We start from the raw sequence: 20701 nt of genomic DNA on the forward strand, positions 1-20701 counted from the left end.
TTCAATGGGGAATTTCACGACACTAAAAATCACAGCGGACTGGATTTTTAGTGGAAATGTTGGGTAAGTTAAACCTCGGTGGGCGAAGACAAGGACACAGTTTCTCTTTTCTTGAGCCAAAGTTAGCGTCGAGCGAAGAGGAAAATCCGCCTGTGATGCTGTTCACGATTGTTGTGCCCTTACAAGTTCAAGATTTTGTGACCCAATAACGTTTGTTTTCATGGTGAATATGTGGACGTGTGTTGTCTGTGCCTCAGTTTTATGAAAAAATAAAAGCCAACCAAAACCATTGTAATAATTAAAAAAAAAAAAAATCCAATTCTTCAGTCAGCCATTGCTCACAGCGCCAGCTAGTGCTTTTCAGCGGCTAATTACTTTTTGCCTTTACTAGTCACCGAAATTGATACGTGAAGCTCAGGAGGCTGGCGTACCTACGTAGATAAGTTACTAAGGCGAGTTTGAGTTTCGCTAATATTTCCCCGCACGTCAGGGAGTCTTTTGTCTTGAAACGTAGCAGCACCTTTCTGGGATTTAATGTCCATATTCACATGCCCATAAGTTAAACCGGTTCATACAAGTACCACCTCACTGTGTTGCTGAGGTGGGCACCCATGAAACTTCGACAGCATGCTAACGGCTAACCACATTTGTGGCCTCAGTGCTCCGTATGTGACGCCTTCATTCGGTCACATCCCAATGCAAAACCTTGTTGAGACGATAAGGTTTTGACTTTTCCTCTCAGGAACACTTTGACAGTCACTGAGAAAACGTACGGAGTGCTGAGATCTTAAAACGGGGCCGGCACTGGACAGCAGTAATGGGATATCATTTAATCTAGAGACGGCAAAACAGCCATCTATTTATCTTTGTCTTGTTCAAATTTTAGCATCCAGTTCAGTCTCTGAACACGGAGATGAGTAACATGTTTGATCTTTGGAGAAAGAAAGCCTTTATTAGGAAATCCCAGAGACTAAAACCTTGTAATAAGTGATGAAAACAGCTGGATTTTGAAAGGTACGTGTGGTCCGCCCACTGATGTCTAAACACTACTGCATTCGACTTCTGAGAACCTCTCCCGTTCGGAGAAAGCGTGTCTGTTTCATTCTTCTGACCGAGAACTAACCTCTGCTCCCGAGTTTGGGAGTTCAGAAAATTAAAACAGCCCGGACTCTTCGGTGATTAAAAACACAAGCACTTTAGTAAGGACGGCAGTGTTTTCCCAAGGGCCACAGATTTGTCAAAGGTTCTGGCTGAGTAGTGCTGTTGCAAAACCGTTACTGACCAGGATTTCATAATCGTTTCATCACCGACGTCTTACCATGAGACCGCATTTATTCATTTTTACAATAATGTCTGCAAAGAAACCAAAAAAAAAAAAAAAAAGCTCATTGACTCACTGTTGCCTTCACCTTCCTCTTTTAATGACTGTACAGGATTTTTTTTTTTAATGTGCATACCTGAATTACTTTGACAGACACACACACACACACACACACACACTCCCATTTCAATGGACTGTTTTTGTTCGTTTTTTTGATTTTTATGCCTGAGATTGTTGTTCAAATGTGTTTTTGTTTCTGCCTATGTACATGTTGGCGTACCCCCCCGCCCCACCTGCTTTAAATTGTACCGGGTTTGGGTTTCGTTATGTGTGTGCGTGTGTATGTGTGTGAATAATTGCGAATCATGTCTGGTTTTTTTTTTTTTTTTTTTTTTGTACCTCAGAAACACTGTTAGTAATTGTGGTAAACAACCTTTCTTTTTTTAATTTGTCATGAATTTAATTTGGGAACAGAGCGAATGGAGCAACTGTCGTTCGGGGAAAAATAAAAACTGTTTGTCCTTCATTCTCTCTGGCATGCTTTAACGTTTAAAAACAACGGAGAAACAAGGTGTAAATACTGTTTTATAATTTCTGTCTTAATGAGTTTTGAAGATGAGGAAAGTTATTAATAAAGCTGAGATATATTTCTCTATGGACCTTTGTGACTGTCCTGGTTTCTTCTGAGGAGTTTCTGAACTTCTCTATTCCACGATGACCTCTCTAGGACGTGTATGGACACAGCTATACATAAACGACACTGCAGCAGTTGTTGCCTAATAATGGGCAAATACATATACATAAAAAAATTCCATTAAAGTCCCTTTACTCAAGTATTTGGAGTATTTTAATTTATGCTTCTTTATACTTTTACTTTCCTACATCACAGAGGGAAATGTTATACCTCTTACTTCATTACATCTATTTGACAGCTACAGTGTCTTTGCAGATTAAGATATTTGAAAACACACGAGCAGTTTATAAACTGCGATGCATCGTTATACATTAAACAGTGTTTAGTCGGAGCTGCTTGTCACATTTCAGATATCTTTGACCTGTCAGCAGTTCCACGAAAAGAGACATTTCTCCTGTTAACTTCTCAGATGGTTTTCATTTAAATAACTGTTAGCTAAAATTATTAGTAGAAAATATTCCCCCAAAAAAAATTTAATCCAGGTTTTTTTTTTTACAGTGTGATATTGGTACTTAAGCAAATGATGTGTTGCAACCGCTGGTGTTGATGTGATGAAATTTGCTGCAGATACTGAAGTTCCTCAGAGGATAAATTCTAATATATGGAAATTACATAAATGTATACCGTGTGTGTGTGTGTGTGTGTGTGTGTGTGTGTGTGTGTGTGTGTGTGTGTGTGTGTGTTTGTGTGTAAAAATAAAATATTTGACCCCCATTTCAGGACGGACACAGGTCCCACGTGGGCAACCCACACTATGCCCACCCTCTAAGGATACGTTTTGTGGGCTGCGCAAGAGGGCCCCATAATATGGGACCCACACGAGACTCCCATTTCACGACAGATGCCGGTCCTATGTGGGCAGCTCCCCGTGGCCCCCTCAAGGGGACCCAAAAGGGGTTGTTTGCTTCGATGTTGGCGATCCTGCGACTTTTCGTCTTGGGCCACCATGAGGTCCGAGTTTTCACTAATTCAGTAAAATATCTCAACATCTACTGAATGGATTTGCATGAAACGTAGACATTCGTGCTTCCGAGACAATTAATTCTATGAACTCAGTATGAACACAGTGATCCAGGTTGACATTAAAAAAAAAAAAAGGAATATCTCAGCTATAGGATGAAGGGCCAAGAAACTGACAATGGATTGGCATAAAATTCGGTACAGACGTTCATAGTTCCCAGAGGATGAATCTTCATAACGACCTTGGTGATCCCCTGAAATTTCCTCAGGTCAAAGTTTCAGTTTATCCGATGCTGGTTTATCAGCACCCACCAAGCTAATGACATTCCCGTCAGCCTCAGCTGTACTTTGCGTCTGGTGCTAATTAGCATAGGTAATACTAGCGTCCTAACAAGCCACGTTGCGATGGTAAACGTGGTAAACTTGCTAAACATCCGCGCGTTTGCGTTGTCACTGTGAACACGTTAGCATGTTGACGTTTAGTTCAAAGTGCTGCCGCGCTGCAGTCCGGCGTCACGGAGCCCGTAGCCCGACCGTAAACTCTTTGTCCTTGGCACCGTAGCCTTCTACGCTACATGGACGCTCTGCAGCACGGGTTCTTTAACGAATAAAACACAGTACGTGGCATCTTTTTTCTGGGCACCACTCTTTAAAAGGAAGCCCAAAACTTAACCGTACACGTTTCTTTGCAATTCTAACTTATATTTTCCCAACTTGACATACACAATGCAGTATGCAGTGCCTCTCCATATCGCCGGGAATGTCTCATTGAAATGTTTTGATTTGGTCAAGACACGCTACATGAAGCTTGGGGGAAAACAGGGAAAATGACAAATGACTAGATGTGTGCCAAGACCCACAAATGTAGGAAAACTAAGACGATTGAGTTTTAATTTATTTTAACCACTGTTTAAAGGGAAAGTAAAAAATGAAAATAGGGTTTTCTGTGTTTTTACCAAATGATTTGAGGTTAAAGTATTTTATTCTTCATTTAAAATTTAACCAACTATATTATTTATTGAAGTAATACGTTATAATCTGGACTTGTCTGATGACTGCCTTTCTTTGGTTTTGGGCCTCCATAAGAATTGTTGTTTTTATTAATTAGGTTAATGTTCTGTCGTTTACTATATTTAAACACTTTATGTTGCAATACATGCCCATCCTTAAAACTTTTCCCAGCCAAATACAGTAACTTGCATCACTTGTATTTTTACTTCCTCTTTCCTTGTTGGCGTGTAACATTATACAAAACAGTATTTACTCACCTGAGAGCCAGTCAAACCAGAAAGCATTATCTGCTTGTAAATCTTACACACAGTAACAATGATTGACACATGCTGATGAAACATCCATCCACTATTACTTGCTGCCAGTGTTGCAAGTTTTGTAGGACACATATATGGGCTGGGTGTAAACAAGGAAGTGAAATTCAGCGGCTTTGGGAAGTGCGTTGAATTCAGACCTTGAGAAATCCCAAAGCTTCTGCTCCTGTCCTTTTGACATCACTGTGAATTTTGTCTGTCAAACTGGTTCTGCATGGGGGGTTGAGTCGCCAACGAGTAGATGCCGGGAGATGCAGGCGATGAATGAGGAAGAACAAGCTCCACTATGATTCGGTAACTACACAGGCCCTGATGAAACCGCCTTTTGTCTATTAATCTAGGGCGAGTATACAGGGTCGTGTGACCAGGTTTTTAAAAAAAATCTGGACGTCTCTCGCCACATTCGTCTTGTTGTATAAAATTGCATCCGCCACAGCCCGCGCAGGCGGCTGAGCCGAGATGTAGCGCGGCTGACGGCAGAATTCCTCCACGCTGATCTCACCAGAGGATAAATACCTGGAAATTCCCGCTTGTCAGTTACCAACGAATGACAGGCGAAACAATTTGAAGAACTTCCAACTCCAGCTGCCTTCGCATCGCACTTACAGAATGCTGAGAGTACGGTTTTAGATAATTATAATCATATAATTATAATAATAGTAGTAATGATAATAATAATAACAACAACAGTAGTAATCATAATAATGATGATGATGATAATAATAATAATAGTAGTAATGATAATAATAATAATAATAATGCATTAGCTGGAGCTGTATAATTAATAACAGCCATTTAAATATTATTTGCATTTGAACAGAATGCATTTATCAGGGTCGCAGACAAGCAGCAAGAATAAAGCTGAGGTTGATATCATTTGCAGTCACCGTCTGAGCGTCTTCATTGTCTGAACTGGTCAGTGTGCTGCTAAATTCTACTGGCCATGGGATCTCTCTGACGTATCCCGTCTACTAACAGCAGAATGTCCTGCAGCAGAACTTTGCATCCACTTCAGCCAATTCCCTATTTTTTCATCCTCATTTTTACATTATAAAAATATATGAGTTTGCTGTTAATTTAAAGAGATTTTAAAGATTTCAATGAAATCCAAGGGAACTTGCAGAATAACATACTGAATAAACTGTGAGGACCGTCTCTCTTTCTCTGTCTCTGCTGTGTGCTTGTTTTCTTTCTCCTGTACGCATTCGCTGGCATTGCGCTTGAGTTTTTGCGACAGACCAGCTGCTCGATGTTCTTCTGGATCATGTTTTTCGTATTTGTTTACAATCAGTCTCTAATTTTGTCAGCCTGATTTACAGAGTGTACGATGAAACACTTCAGAGAGTTTCCAAAATGAACTGAAACCTCCAACCAACAGGAGGGAGCCTGGTTGTGGTCATTTTTTCCTTTAATGGACATTTGTTTTTCGTTGTTGATTCTTTTCTCATGGATGATTCTGTTTCATAGATGATACATTTTCTTTTCTTTTCTTTTTGGAGGCTTTTTATCGTAGCTGACTTTTTTTTTTTTTTTTCATATTTTGGCATTTCTGACAGGAGGACAAGTGACCAATGGGTAGAGTTAAGAGCATGACCATCTGAATAAAGTATAAATAATAATAAATGGAGTATACCTGTATGTTAAGTTTCCTCATTAAATACGGTAATATTACAATTTTGGTGTATAATTTATATTGTTGTCATTATTCTGCAAACATTAAAGGGACTGTGGATCCTTGCCCGCTTTCAGTCCAAGATACAGTTAAATTGCTTTTACTTTCGAAGGTTCTTACATTAGGCATATTTGTTGAGGTAGATTTCGAGTTTTGCCACAGTGCCAAAAGTACAAAATTGTGATCGTCAAGTGTTTTTAAATCTCAGTAACTCCACTGTGTCCTTTCAACTTTTTCTCACTTCTTCTATTTTAGTAAGAAATTAATGGGATGTGAAAGTCCTGCTATAACACTGAAAAAAAGAGTCTTTCCTCATTTCGAGGGGAGATAAATCATTAGTCAGCAGGAATTAAAGGAGAGGGAATCAAGCAAAGCAAGTGCAACGAGATGTCACACACCCTCCGATTATATTCAATTTGGACAGACACAGAAACACACATGTGCAAGCCTACCTTACCAACGGACGACTGTTCGGACCACTCCAACCCAGTGTGGACAACTACTTCTAATCATTTTGAAAAAAACGAAAATAGATGCAAAAAACTGTGTCTGGTGCAAACTGCTTTTGTGATTTTCCCTTTTTAAAATTGTCAAGAGGGGGGCTCACCACAGCAGGATTGGTTTTTTTCGCACCGCACCAGCTGCGCCACCACAGTCGCAAACGAGCCCAGCGCGCTACCGGTTGCACTGGGAGCCTCTCCCTGAGCTCTTTTCAGTCGTCACTTTGGCTGGTGCACTTCAAAATTCACTGAGCCTCAGCGGTGCCGTATCCGCACCCGCAGAACTTACGAGCCAGCCCTGGTTCCCAAAAATGACATGCGTGCACAACGACACCGCGACAGCAGACACGTTCTGTAGGACACGTTACTGCAACCGGATCACATTTTCCATTAAGACAATGAGGATGTGTTGTTAATTGACGTATTTGGCACAAAGAAGTGAAATGTTCAAAATGTAGACGTACTGACGACGTGTTTGTTTTCCGTCAAAATGGCCGATCTTGCAGTACAGCATCCGTTTGTAGCGAGTACAGCGTTATTCAACTTTTTAACGGTTATGTTTATTCACACACCGCACTTGGTTGAGGTTAGGAAAAGATGGAGGTCCGGTTTAATACAGAAAACATTCCCAGTGACCTCAGACACAACATGGTTATAGACATTTAACAAAAACCACGATCTTTCCCAAACCTTAACCAAAGTGCTTTTGTTGCCTAAACCTAACCAGAGACTGGACTCGGGATGTGAACCTCGGTCTCCGGTGTCACAGTCGTGTGCTTTGTGGAAGCGCACCATCCACCCCCAACCACGTCCTGGCGACTCTGTGGCCCTCAATGAATGTGGCGCTTCATTCACTCAAAAAATACGTTGCCTCTGAACATAATCCAGTCAGCGAACAGCTTTCCTACAAAACTTATGCGCTGTTGCAGTTTCACTGTACATGAGCGTAATTTTTAGGGGACAGGGTTGTCCAAGCGATTCTCTACAGCCCTGGTCAGAGACACTTGAGTTCCATTCCTTACAGTCCCTAAGTCTTTTATCTGGGTAATTGGACTTTACAATTCGCCAAGGATTGAACCCACAACCTCAAAACTTCTGAGCAGTTTTCTAACATTTCTGTGCTGGAGTTTTAAGGTTTCCACATCAAACATCTGTAACTTGCATACGAGACTATGGTTGACCTCCAAACTAGTTGGTGTATCACAACATCTTGCTTGCAGGTGCATGTGTGCGTGGTCAAGTCTAATTCACACCAGGTCTCGATAATTAGTGTTGAAAGAAGGCCAGGTTATGACACATGGAAGACTTGGAGGTTTTAAAACTTATCAAAGGCCTACATAATTTATCTTTTGCTTCCTGGGTCAGAGGAAGTGTATTGATGATCATTTTGGTATTTGTTCTATTGGTTTTAGAGCTGCAACGATTCATTAGTCGATTAACTAGCTACTATTTTGATAATCGAATAATCGTTTTAGTCATCCTTTAAGCACAATTTCCAAATATTTGGATGAATAAAAATCACTCTCCCTTATTTTAAACGAATGCATTTTATTTCTGGGTCCAGGACAGAGATGAGGAAACGGACTCTACGCATGAGAGCTATCAAGGTCATTAGTCTCTTCTCTGGACAGTTTACAATAAGCACATGTCAGACACTTAGACACACTCTTTACGAGAGGAGAGTCTGGCGTCAAAGGCTGCAATGACCCTCGTGAGTTTAACAGTTTCAATAAATTCTACTACGTTTGCCGATTCAAGCCTCTCAGATGTAAAGATTTGATGCTTTTTGTTGTCACACATGAAGGTAAACTGAATATCTTTGGGTTTTGGACTGTTGGCTGGACAAAACATGACATCGGGAAACTATAAAAGCTAGGTTCAACTGTTTGTGATGTTTTAAAGATCAAACAATTAATCAAGAAAATAAAAAACAGATTTACTGATGATGATGAAAATAATAGTTAGTTGCAGCCATAATTGGTTTGTGTTTGGTCTGTCGTCGCCTGGTCCCCCAGACTTCCACATCTTTTTTTTTTTTTTTTTTACATCAATGACCACAATGTGAATAATTCTTTGGCTTTATTTTTTCATCTTTGACATTTTGTAGTTGTGTGTGATTTAAAGTCCTTCTCTTCACAATGTCAACCAAACTGAACTAAAAATACGAATTAAATTACATCATTCGCACAGTCAGCGTACTCGCTCTTCAAACTTACAGCTGAGGGGAGTTGAGGAAGTTGTGTCTGTTCCAGCTGCAGTTTTAGCCGTGCTAGTGGCACGGTGGCAAGCGTCCACAACTTTTGTCCAGACTGAAATATCCTACCAGCTATCGGATGCACTGCCACGACATTGTGTACAGACATGCATAGTCCCAAGAGGATGCATCGTAGTGGCCTTAATAATAATGACTTTTTCCTGTAGCGCCACCGGCACGTAAACGTTTTCACTTATCCACTGAAATACCTCAACATCTACTTGATGGATTGGTGCAGAATTTGGTACATTCGTGGTTTCCAGATGATGAATCTGACTTGATTATGACTGTGGTGATCCCCTGAATTTCCCTCTAATGCCATAATTGGGTCAAAGTGTCAGTTTGTTCAGTGCTTGTTTATAAGCAAATTCCTACAAAGCTAATGATGCTCCCGACAACTTAAGCTGTACTTTGGGGTCTAGTGCTAATTAGCACGTGTTAGCATTAACAACACACTGAACTGCTGGTGAGCGTTGTAAACATTATACCTGGTAAACATCCGTATGTCAGCACAGTCACTGTGAGCGAGACTCTCAGCGAGGTCTCACCAAATGGTGTATTAATCACACAGTAATTCCCACACCTACTAACCACTAACCCTCCGTCTTCCCCCAACCTTAACCAAAATGGCGTTAAATGACATGTGAAACGTTTAAAATTCGAAGACGTGAAAAACGAAATGTCCAGAAAGTGGTGTGCTATTTATACAGGATCACATGAGATCACGTTGGGACTGTTAGTCCCGGTAATGTATGATTTTTTTTTTATAATCATGTGCACTCAGGATTCCTTGGAAAGCAGTAATGATATTGTATGGATGTCCTGATGAAACAGAGGTAACTGAATGTAATTAAATCCGCAATAATCATAAAAAAAAAACTGTGCTCAGGATCAGCAAGCTGAATATACAGTAGAGTACATAAACTGAGAGGCCTCTTCACCTTGTAAGGCATCTGTTTGACTCTTCACAGGCAGAATGAGTTCAGACACTTTTAAAACGTAATAGAAAGATGGTTTGGTTCATGTTTGTCTATCCGTTCTGATGACGTACAGGTTGAAAATATATATACTTTGTTTAGTGTGTTGTGTTCTTTTTAGTTATCATCTAAAGCATACTCAGTGTATGAAGAAAATTACATAATACACTATTTATTACTGCAGCGTTTCCCCTGCCAGACTCCGTGAATTCACTACCTGTCAAACCAGGCTGAATGAGTGTGAATGACGCAGCGTACATCCACGTCACAACAGGGAAGTGAAGAAAGATCTGATTTAACCACAATTATGCAATTCTAAACAATGACCAAGTCTACTATGTCTGATTGGCTGATGGAATTTTTTTCACATCACCAGCACCTCTAAAGTTCACTAATAAACATGTTATTTATTTAGTTTTTGTAAGAATTAAACAATCAAGACAAGTTGAGTTGATTAGTTAGTGTTACAGATGCTGGAAGGCATTTTCTCAGCCTTAAGACACAACCAGACAAGCTGTTTTCCCCTATTTTCAGTCTATCCATCTATCCCTCTAATGATAACAACAACGATAATAATAATAATAATAATGCCTTTAATAAAATATTCATATGTAATGCTATGTCATTATAAAAAATACAATATAGTGTATAAAATGGTGTACACTACATGCCATATCCGATCTCTCCTTCCTAAATGGTATGTGTAACACCGTTATCTCCTTGTGTGTCACAATCGCACAGGGATTTTACCTGACCCATATGTGCAGCAGCAGTTTGTAAGTACAGTATTTCATCACACCAGTCAATCACAGCAGTAAGCGCATCAGTCAAGACCATCCCACTTCCTGTCTGCTAGGGAGAACTCCTTTAGCGACCGCGGCGAGTGTGTATAAAAACCCTGCAGCCTGGCACAGACAGGCAGAACAATATTGACAGGACAAGCTTAACCAAGCACACTAATACTACTACTTCTCCACCGACTTCAACAGGTACATTGACTTTTTTTTTGGTCTTTTTCTTCTGTCTTTTACAATCTTAATGTTACTTCATTAGTGCCTTATAGTCAAATGAGATGTAGTGATTCACAGAGATTTACTGTTGTCTTTACACCAGGTAGGTAATTATTAAAGAGTAATTCATAAAAAAAATACTATCAAGATAGTAAAAAGGGAGAGTTGAGAACCTGAAAATCCAGCTGTGTTTCCCTGGATGTTTTACGATTCAGTGACACTGGAAATTGCTTTCTGTCTTCCTGCAGATATTCCTTAAATCAGAAAAAGATGGAATCCGAGATGAAATGCAACATGAGCAAGATGTGGAGCTCCGAGATGCCCCGGGGACTGGACTTGGAGATCTCCCATCATCCATTGACAATGAGGCACGTGGTCAACCTGATCATCGCCACGGAGAGGCTGAAGGCCAGCATATCGGAATCAGTGCTGAGCACTGAGTTCAGAGATGAAAACCTTCTCAACATCATGCTGGACAGCATAGTGGAAGGTAATTACACAGATCAGACTTTTTTGCAACACTATTGGATGAAAAACTTACTGGACTGGTTTCTCTGTTAGCTTCACATAAATGAATTGAGTTTCATCCCTTTTCAACTCTGCTCCACCCACATTAAACGTTCCTAGAAAGCTAATTGAATCTATATGAAAACAAAAATGCTGCCATCTAAGTCCTTTACATTCAGGAACTGTGGGAAGTGACATCTCTCTCACTTTGCTTTTTTGTTTGTAGTTTGTTTAAAGAGCAGCGGCTTTACTTTAAATGCTCCAGTGCCGCAAGTGACAAGGTCTATGGCTGTAGAGAAAGATAAAGATCATAACAACATCACTAAGAAGGTGTGCCTCTCTTTCCCTCAGAGCATTTTGTGTGCGAGTGTCATACAGCTCCACCAGTTCAGTTCAGCAGGACGGACGAGCACCAGTGCAGCGTGACCGACGTACTGAAGAGGAGCTTAGTTGTGGTCAATAACAGCATGGAGCTCCACGCAGTGATGCTGCAGGGAGGCAGTGAAAACCGCAAAGGTAACTGAACCTGACAGTTCGATCTGATCTTGTTAGAAAATCTCTGGGTCATAGTAGATATTTGAATTTAGCGATGTAAGACTTGATTTTTAAACTGAAGCTGTCGAAATCCGATATTTTATTTCAAATTTACATGGGCCTTTGGTACAATGCACAGACAGTTGCATTTGTCTGAGGCTGACATAGTCTTTCAGCTTTCGTTGAAATGAACCTGGACCCTCTGTTCTCTCCTCAGTTCACCTGAACATGTCGACCTACGTGCACCCGTCACCCAGCACCGAGGCCCTACCAGTGGCTCTGGGCATCAAAGACACAAATTTCTACCTGTCATGCCACAAGGAAGGTGACAAGCCGACCCTGCATCTGGAGGTAGGCTCTTGCGTGAAACCCACATAAAAACTACATACTTTGTTGTGCTGTTAAAGGGGAAACTCAGTCCCATTTGCCACATTTCTCAATAGCGGAACAGTGACTAAAGAAAACCGATTTAGATCTTCCTGCTCATCTGAATTGAGAGAAACTACACATTTATAGATTCATTTACATTTGATATTAGCTGGTAATATTGTCCAGTGTGATGGTCAAACCTTCTGACATTTATCTTTTCACACCTCAGGTGGTGGAGGACAAAAGCAGTCTGTTGGGTATCAGCGTGGAAAGTGAGATGGTGCGATTTCTGTTCTACAAACGGGACAGCGGGCTGAACCTCAGCACCCTCATGTCCGCCCGCTTCCCTGAATGGTACATCAGCACAGCAGCGCTTGACAACAAGCCGGTAGAAATGTGCTTGGAGAGCGCCGACCGCCACCGAACCTTCAACATCCAGTGTTAGAGTAGAAGACCACCAAAGACATCCACAGTTGAATGTGACTTTACAGCTTTCGGTCAAAGAGTGTAAAATATACTGCACTCAAGCCATATTGATTCAAATAATCAGCAACAAAGATGCAATTTAAACAAAGTCACTTCCACTGTCTGCTAGAAAGACTTCTGCAAGTTTAACAGAGTATCTATTTACTGTATGTACCAAGTACAGAAAGTGAAATGCTTAATGTATTGACATAGTCAAGTTTCACCACAAGGTAGCATTGTTGTGCTGTCTGATGAGCACCCTGTGTATCTCGGGACACACTGTTAATGCTTTTATCTATTTATTTAATTATTTATCTATTTATGCATATTTTTAATATATGTAATTATTTATTTGGAAATCTGCTTACTAACAGTTATTTAAATGATGTGCAGCAAGTCTCTAATAAAGCCTTATAACTTATTTGGATTTGTGTTGTAAATGCTCACTCTGGATTTGTTTGATGACACAACTGAAACAGGGAGAAGCTGCTTCACAGTAGACATGGGCTGTAGTCCATGTAGTGCGGCTGGTGTGATCCCATCGCAAGATGGTCTGTAGTTTTACCTAATGTCTTTGAGTGGACAGGAATGATTGAAACTGGGATACAGTGATGGACTTGAAACGAATGTGGGCCAGGGGGAAAAAGGTGGGGAACCATAGGCTCCTTCCCTACTACCAGCCCCCATGTTTCTGGTGCCCTTGCTCGACCTACACCCATCTTTGAACCCGGCCTTGCCTGCCAAAATACTCAAAATCGCATCTATGGTAGTTCCCACTACAGTAGTTGTCTCGAGGACCACATTTTACACACACACACACACACACACACACACACACACACACACACACACACACACACACACACACACACACACACACACACACACACACACGGACTCACGAGCTGAAACCAATACCAGCCACACTGTTGCATTGATAACTACAACTATCCTCCAACTCTTACTATTTCCAGTGCACAGGGAATATCACAAATGGCAGACTAGGCGTTTGCCCAGGGACCAAGATACCAACCACCATTCTTACATTTGAATCACTCTAACTGGCCCCAGGTTTTCCCTGTGTCAGCGAGAGGGGGTTATTTAATTAAACACAGTCTTGTTTAGAAATGTGTATTATAGCATGTATAGTATGACAATTAAGTGTAAATTTAGAGTGAAAGTAAGTAAATACCACCCCTGCTGCAAATAAACATTAAAAAATTGTGCCTTTCTTGAAATGTTTAGGCACCTTATACATTTTATTTAATGAACTTAAAAAATGAAAAAAAAGTGAAGCCATAACTGTGGCATGTACAAATTTTGGGCACCCTAATAAGTCAGTACTTATTAATCACCCCTTTGCCAACTGTTAAGCAGCGGGGTGGAAATATTATTATAAACATTATTTGGAGTTGTGTGGCAGCCAATGGCGCAGGAAGCATTGCACGGAGACAGGGAAGAATGAATTCCACTAAATATCAACATGTTCTGGATGCAAACGCCCTGCAGTCAGTCAAGAAACTGAGATTGTCTTGTAGTTATTAGGTGGTGATGATGATGTGAAGAGGATGAAGGAGACTCCGTTGACACCGTCTTGATTGCATAAAAAAGGTTTGTCACAAAGAAGTGCAGCGTCGAATCAAGCATCTGCAGATCTGTTTGTGAGAGGGAGTGAAGCCAATCAACCGCTCTGAAAATCAGCCTTGACCACCGGCTCTTAAATAAGGCAGTTGTTTTCCTCAGACACGTCACTTACATATGTTTTAATCATGTTACCTCCCTTTCCAGACTGCGAGGCCCCCTCTGAGTCCCCCCCCCCCCCATCGAGGGCCTCTATGATAACACATAAATCTATCTCTACATATTTAACCATACACCTCAATTGAAAAGGGGCTGGCTTCCGCAACAGAACAATGATCCAAAGCATACCTCAAAATTCGCCGTCACCTACTTCAAGACACGCGAGCTAGAGATTTTGGAACAGCCCTCACAGACCCTGACTTGAACACCAGTGATGGTCTATATCATTGGTAGGTCTCAAACATGCTATGCCTGCAAGACAGCCTCCAAATATCTCAGAACTTGAAGTGGTCGGCAAAACCAATGATACTCCCACCAACTTCAGCTGTACTTTGTGTCTAGTGCTAATTAGCAAATGTTAGCATGAACAACACACTGAAGTAATGGTGAACACATTAAACATTATACCCGCTAAACATCAGTATGTTTGCATTGTCACTATGAGCAAGACTCTTATTCTTGTTTATTTATTATTTTTTGGTTGGACTGCAACATGGAGGCCAGCCCTAGCAAGGCAAATGTCCCATGACGGACTGCCTAGTGATCTGTGGGTCGTGAACGACTCGACTCCTTTACATGGACAATCGGAGCTGGCTGCCATCCGAGAGCCAAATTTCTTGTGTCTTTCTTTCTTTCTTTTTTTTTTTTGGCTAATAGAAGACAGAGTAATAGGATGATCTTTTCGCCTCACTGCTTGAAAGTTGTGCTGATGTGAGTGCTGTGCAACCAATCACGTGTGGTGACAGACAAGGATAATACAATCAGGTTAGAAGAGGGAGGGGGGAATGGTCTACAGGCTGCACTGTGTTTAGTGTTTGTAGTGAAGTGCCAATTCACAACGGTTAATATAAAACAGGCATTCGATACATGTGTAATAGCGTTTGATGTTTTAACATTAATGTTTTTATACCAAACATGATGTAAAATAATGGTATTCGCGATATTGTAAGGTTTAGTATAATTACGATGAATAATTTAAGTGATATATGCGGAAATACACAAATCATGGATCAAAACATTGGTAAATTTGGTTGAATTATAAAAGTTGTACTACACGAAGAACCGCCTAGGAGCCTAAAGAGCCGGCTGTTATTGCTGAGCTTAGCCTCACCATCTGGCTCACTAAAAAAGGGCCAGATTTTCCCATATTGTCCGTGACCGAGTGACTGATGAAGTTACCCCATTGGTCAGCCAAACGCCGCGTGACTGGGTGCTTGAGTCACGCCATTGGTCGGCCGGCCGAGTGTCGGCGTTTCCCCATTGGCCGCTGCTCTTTCAATTTTGAAGTGGCGCGAACGGCTTCTATTACGTCATCAGGCGGCGTTTAGAGACAGCGTTGCCACCTTGGCGCATTTGTCGCTAGGTTTACCGACTTTTCACACGCCTTTAGCGGCTGTATTTTTGTTTTTTGTTTTTTCCCCTCACAGAAGCACCGGCTAACGAATCTAGCAACTTTTTTGTACAAACCGTAGCTATTTTCCGTAGAAGGGAGTCACTATTCAGTCACTCTCATTCCATGGGTCGCGCGCCAGCTGACACAGACGCGATTGACCTTTTAACCTTTCCCTCTGAGTGATCGTTTTACAAGTAAATATAGCCGAAATCACAGCTTCAGTACGCCTCGAAATTGATCCTGCAAGTCTCTGTAACTCTGCTGGAGGTATGTAACACCATTCCTCCAAAAGATATTCCCTCACTTGGTGTTTTGATGATGGCGGGGGAGAGCGCTGTCTAACACCTCAGTCCCAAATCTCCCATAGGTGTTCAATTGGGTTGAGATCTGGAGACTGCGAAGGACATAGTATATGATTCACATCATTTTCATGCTCATCAAACCGTTCACTAGCAGGGTCATCATCATCCTGTTTCTCCACTCATTTATTAGAATTGTTTCCCATTAATTTGTCACCCGTATGTATATACTCAGGATTCCCTGGAAAGCAGTAATGATGTGGTTAGGATGTCCTGATTTAATAGAGTCAACTGATTGTAATTAAATCTGCAATAATCATAAAAACAAAACAAAACTGTGCTTAGGATCAGCAAGCTGAATATACAGTACAGTACATAAACTGAGAGGCCTCTTCACCTTGTAAGGCATCTGTTTGACTCTTCACAGGCAGAATGAGTTCAGACACTTTTAAAACGTAATAGAAAGATGGTTTGGTTCATGTTTGTCTATCCGTTCTGATGACGTACAAGTTGAAAATATATATACTTTGTTTAGTGTGTTGTGTTCTTTTTAGTTATCATCTAAAGCATACTCAGTGTATAATTATAGTATATATAAACTAAATCAGAACCACTCAAAGAATGTGGAATCCAGCTTGTTAAGTGTGAATGACGCAGCTCAACAGGGAAGTGAAGAAATATCAGATTCAGCCGCTATTGTGTAATTCTAAACAACAACCAAATCTACTGTGGTTGAAGGAATTTTTTTCATATTAAATTAACCACAAAACCCCAGAGATTAGGACATATAGGATGAGAAAGTTCTATATTTCATATGAAGAGCTTTCACCTATTTGCAAAAGCCTGTGTGTATTTTCTGGTATTTTTCAGGACTCGATCAGCTTTTAGTCAGATGTGACTAAACAAAATGTATCTATCATTATTATTATTAGATCCTTAACAGTTTGAAAACTAATGTCATTAGAAGGGTGGAGGATGCTTACATTGTTAAAACATCATGAGACCCCGGAGGCTGATGCAAGATTCTTACTCATGCGTTTAACACAATCCAGCCACATCTTCTTACTAAAAAAACAAAACAAAACAAAAAACTACTAATTTCTCTTTTTAAATCTGGATTCAAATTTGACTGGCCAGGCAGTAGACTTTTTAACTAGTAGGAAGCAGTGTGTGAAAGTAAATGTGTTTATTCTGAAGTAGAGCACTCCACCACTTTCTCTGCAGAGAAAGGAAACAAGCTTACTTGCTTTCTGGCAGAGTTTGTATGGTAAATTTGAAGCTACAGCTAGCAGTTAGCTTATCTTAGCACAAAGAGTGAAAACGGGGAAACGGCAAGCGTGTCGCTGTCCGATACCTATATCCACCTACCAGCAACTCAATAATTACCATGTTATATCTTTGATTTTTGTTGGAATTAAACAAGACACAGTAGGTTAATTCGTAAGCTTTTGAGATGCTGGAAGGCTGATTTTTATTTTTTTTTTATTTTTATTTTTAAAGCCTTTGGATACAACCAGGCAAGCTGTTTTCCCCTATTTTCAGTCTATCCATCTATCCCTCTAATGATAACAACAACGATAATAATAATAATAATAATGCCTTTAATAAAATATTCATATGTAATGCTATGTCATTATAAAAAATACAATATAGTGTATAAAATGGTGTACACTACATGCCATATCCGATCTCTCCTTCCTAAATGGTATGTGTAACACCGTTATCTCCTTGTGTGTCACAATCGCACAGGGATTTTACCTGACCCATATGTGCAGCAGCAGTTTGTAAGTACAGTATTTCATCACACCAGTCAATCACAGCAGTAAGCGCATCAGTCAAGACCATCCCACTTCCTGTCTGCTAGGGAGAACTCCTTTAGCGACCGCGGCGAGTGTGTATAAAAACCCTGCAGCCTGGCACAGACAGGCAGAACAATATTGACAGGACAAGCTTAACCAAGCACACTAATACTACTACTTCTCCACCGACTTCAACAGGTACATTGACTTTTTTTTTGGTCTTTTTCTTCTGTCTTTTACAATCTTAATGTTACTTCATTAGTGCCTTATAGTCAAATGAGATGTAGTGATTCACAGAGATTTACTGTTGTCTTTACACCAGGTAGGTAATTATTAAAGAGTAATTCATAAAAAAAATACTATCAAGATAGTAAAAAGGGAGAGTTGAGAACCTGAAAATCCAGCTGTGTTTCCCTGGATGTTTTACGATTCAGTGACACTGGAAATTGCTTTCTGTCTTCCTGCAGATATTCCTTAAATCAGAAAAAGATGGAATCCGAGATGAAATGCAACATGAGCAAGATGTGGAGCTCCGAGATGCCCCGGGGACTGGACTTGGAGATCTCCCATCATCCATTGACAATGAGGCACGTGGTCAACCTGATCATCGCCACGGAGAGGCTGAAGGCCAGCATATCGGAATCAGTGCTGAGCACTGAGTTCAGAGATGAAAACCTTCTCAACATCATGCTGGACAGCATAGTGGAAGGTAATTACACAGATCAGCCTTTATTGCAACACTATTGCATAAAAAAACTTACTGGACTGGTTTCTCTGTTAGCTTCACATAAATGAATTGAGTTTCATCCCTTTTCAACTCTGCTCTACCCACATTAAACGTTCCTAGAAAGCTAATTGAATCTATATGAAAACAAAAATGCTGCCATCTAAGTCCTTTACATTCAGGAACTGTGGGAAGTGACATCTCTCTCACTTTGCTTTTTTGTTTTGTTGCGCATTTTACGGTGGGAGAACTTAAGCTTCATCTTTTTTTATTAGTATATGGAGTTTATCTACTGTAACTGCTCTGTGTAACTTTACTTTTAATGCTCCAGTGCAGCAAGTGACAAGGTCTATGGCTGTAGAGAAAGATAAAGATCATAACAACATCACTAAGAAGGTGTGCCTCTCTTTCCCTCAGAGCATTTTGTGTGCGAGTGTCATACAGCTCCACCAGTTCAGTTCAGCAGGACGGACGAGCACCAGTGCAGCGTGACCGACGTACTGAAGAGGAGCTTAGTTGTGGTCAATAACAGCATGGAGCTCCACGCAGTGATGCTGCAGGGAGGCAGTGAAAACCGCAAAGGTAACTGAACGTGACAGTTTGATCTGATCTTGTTAGAAAATCTCTGGGTCATAGTAGATATTTGAATTTAGCGATGTAAGACTTGATTTTTAAACTGAAGCTGTCGAAATCCGATATTTTATTTCAAATTTACATGGGCCTTTGGTACAATGCACAGACAGTTGCATTTGTCTGAGGCTGACATAGTCTTTCAGCTTTCGTTGAAATGAACCTGGACCCTCTGTTCTCTCCTCAGTTCACCTGAACATGTCGACCTACGTGCACCCGTCACCCAGCACCGAGGGCCTACCAGTGGCTCTGGGCATCAAAGACACAAATTTCTACCTGTCATGCCACAAGGAAGGTGACAAGCCGACCCTGCATCTGGAGGTAGGCTCTTGCGTGAAACCCACATAAAAACTACATACTTTGTTGTGCTGTTAAAGGGGAAACTCAGTCCCATTTGCCACATTTCTCAATAAGCGGAACAGTGACTAAAGAAAACCGATTTAGATCTTCCTGCTCATCTGAATTGAGAGAAACTACACATTTATAGATTCATTTACATTTGATATTAGCTGGTAATATTGTCCAGTGTGATGGTCAAACCTTCTGACATTTATCTTTTCACACCTCAGGTGGTGGAGGACAAAAGCAGTCTGTTGGGTATCAGCGTGGAAAGTGAGATGGTGCGATTTCTGTTCTACAAACGGGACAGCGGGCTGAACCTCAGCACCCTCATGTCCGCCCGCTTCCCTGAATGGTACATCAGCACAGCAGCGCTTGACAACAAGCCGGTAGAAATGTGCTTGGAGAGCGCCGACCGCCACCGAACCTTCAACATCCAGTGTTAGAGTAGAAGACCACCAAAGACATCCACAGTTGAATGTGACTTTACAGCTTTCGGTCGTCTTTGAAACTCTCAACAAGAACACCTGGATATTGAACAGAGTGTAAAATATACTGCACTCAAGCCATATTGATTCAAATAATCAGCAACAAAGATGCAATTTAAACAAAGTCACTTCCACTGTCTGCTAGAAAGACTTCTGCAAGTTTAACAGAGTATCTATTTACTGTATGTACCAAGTACAGAAAGTGAAATGCTTAATGTATTGACATAGTCAAGTTTCACCACAAGGTAGCATTGTTGTGCTGTCTGATGAGCACCCTGTGTATCTACGTGACACACTGTTAATGCTTTTATCTATTTATTTAATTATTTATCTATTTATGCATTTTTTAATATATGTAATTATTTATTTGGAAATCTGCTTACTAACAGTTATTTAAATGATGTGCAGCAAGTCTCTAATAAAGCCTTATAACTTATTTGGATTTGTGTTGTAAATGCTCACTCTGGATTTGTTTGATGACACAACTGAAACAGGGAGAAGCTGCTTCACAGTAGACATGGGCTGTAGTCCATGTAGTGCGGCTGGTGTGATCCCATCGCAAGATGGTCTGTAGTTTTACCTAATGTCTTTGGGTGGACAGGAATGATTGAAACTGGCTTACAGTGACCCGTGACTTAAAA

At 40.7% G+C, this 20701-nt stretch overlaps 2 protein-coding genes across 3 annotated transcripts; both read left to right on the top strand.

Annotated features, from left to right (window-relative positions):
* Positions 1 to 10538: 10538 nt before the first annotated feature.
* Positions 10539 to 20112, top strand: LOC120805320 (interleukin-1 beta-like). The gene is made up of 6 exons (XM_040155464.1): positions 10539 to 10692; positions 10962 to 11203; positions 11572 to 11736; positions 11972 to 12105; positions 12353 to 12581; positions 20032 to 20112. Exons 2-5 carry the CDS (start codon positions 10984 to 10986, stop codon positions 12566 to 12568), a joined length of 735 nt encoding a protein of 244 aa, XP_040011398.1. The 5' UTR covers positions 10539 to 10692; positions 10962 to 10983; the 3' UTR covers positions 12569 to 12581; positions 20032 to 20112.
* On the top strand, positions 15902 to 20218 carry LOC120805321 (interleukin-1 beta-like). Of its 2 annotated transcripts, XM_040155465.1 has the most exons (7): positions 15902 to 16048; positions 17945 to 18077; positions 18347 to 18588; positions 19021 to 19185; positions 19421 to 19554; positions 19803 to 20057; positions 20111 to 20218. In XM_040155465.1, the coding sequence occupies exons 3-6, from the start codon at positions 18369 to 18371 to the stop codon at positions 20016 to 20018; spliced, it is 735 nt and encodes a 244-aa protein (XP_040011399.1). In that variant the 5' UTR covers positions 15902 to 16048; positions 17945 to 18077; positions 18347 to 18368; the 3' UTR covers positions 20019 to 20057; positions 20111 to 20218. The 2 variants fall into 2 exon arrangements, with proteins under 2 accessions (XP_040011399.1, XP_040011400.1); XM_040155466.1 differs by lacking the exons at positions 17945 to 18077; positions 20111 to 20218 and having other exon boundaries at positions 19803 to 20037.
* The last annotated feature ends 483 nt before the right edge of the window (positions 20219 to 20701 follow it).

Source organism: Xiphias gladius, chromosome 19, assembly GCF_016859285.1.
Source record: "Xiphias gladius isolate SHS-SW01 ecotype Sanya breed wild chromosome 19, ASM1685928v1, whole genome shotgun sequence".
NCBI lineage: Eukaryota > Metazoa > Chordata > Actinopteri > Istiophoriformes > Xiphiidae > Xiphias > Xiphias gladius.

Bases quoted from the DNA above. Each gene is read 5' to 3' on its own strand.
- LOC120805320 (XM_040155464.1), top strand. From the start codon at position 10,984: ATGGAATCCGAGATGAAATGCAACATGAGCAAGATGTGGAGCTCCGAG. The intron at 11,737-11,971 runs GTAACTGAACCT...TTCTCTCCTCAG, and splicing joins AGGCAGTGAAAACCGCAAAG to TTCACCTGAACATGTCGACC. The intron at 12,106-12,352 runs GTAGGCTCTTGC...TTCACACCTCAG, and splicing joins AGCCGACCCTGCATCTGGAG to GTGGTGGAGGACAAAAGCAG.
- LOC120805321 (XM_040155465.1), top strand. From the start codon at position 18,369: ATGGAATCCGAGATGAAATGCAACATGAGCAAGATGTGGAGCTCCGAG. The intron at 19,186-19,420 runs GTAACTGAACGT...TTCTCTCCTCAG, and splicing joins AGGCAGTGAAAACCGCAAAG to TTCACCTGAACATGTCGACC. The intron at 19,555-19,802 runs GTAGGCTCTTGC...TTCACACCTCAG, and splicing joins AGCCGACCCTGCATCTGGAG to GTGGTGGAGGACAAAAGCAG.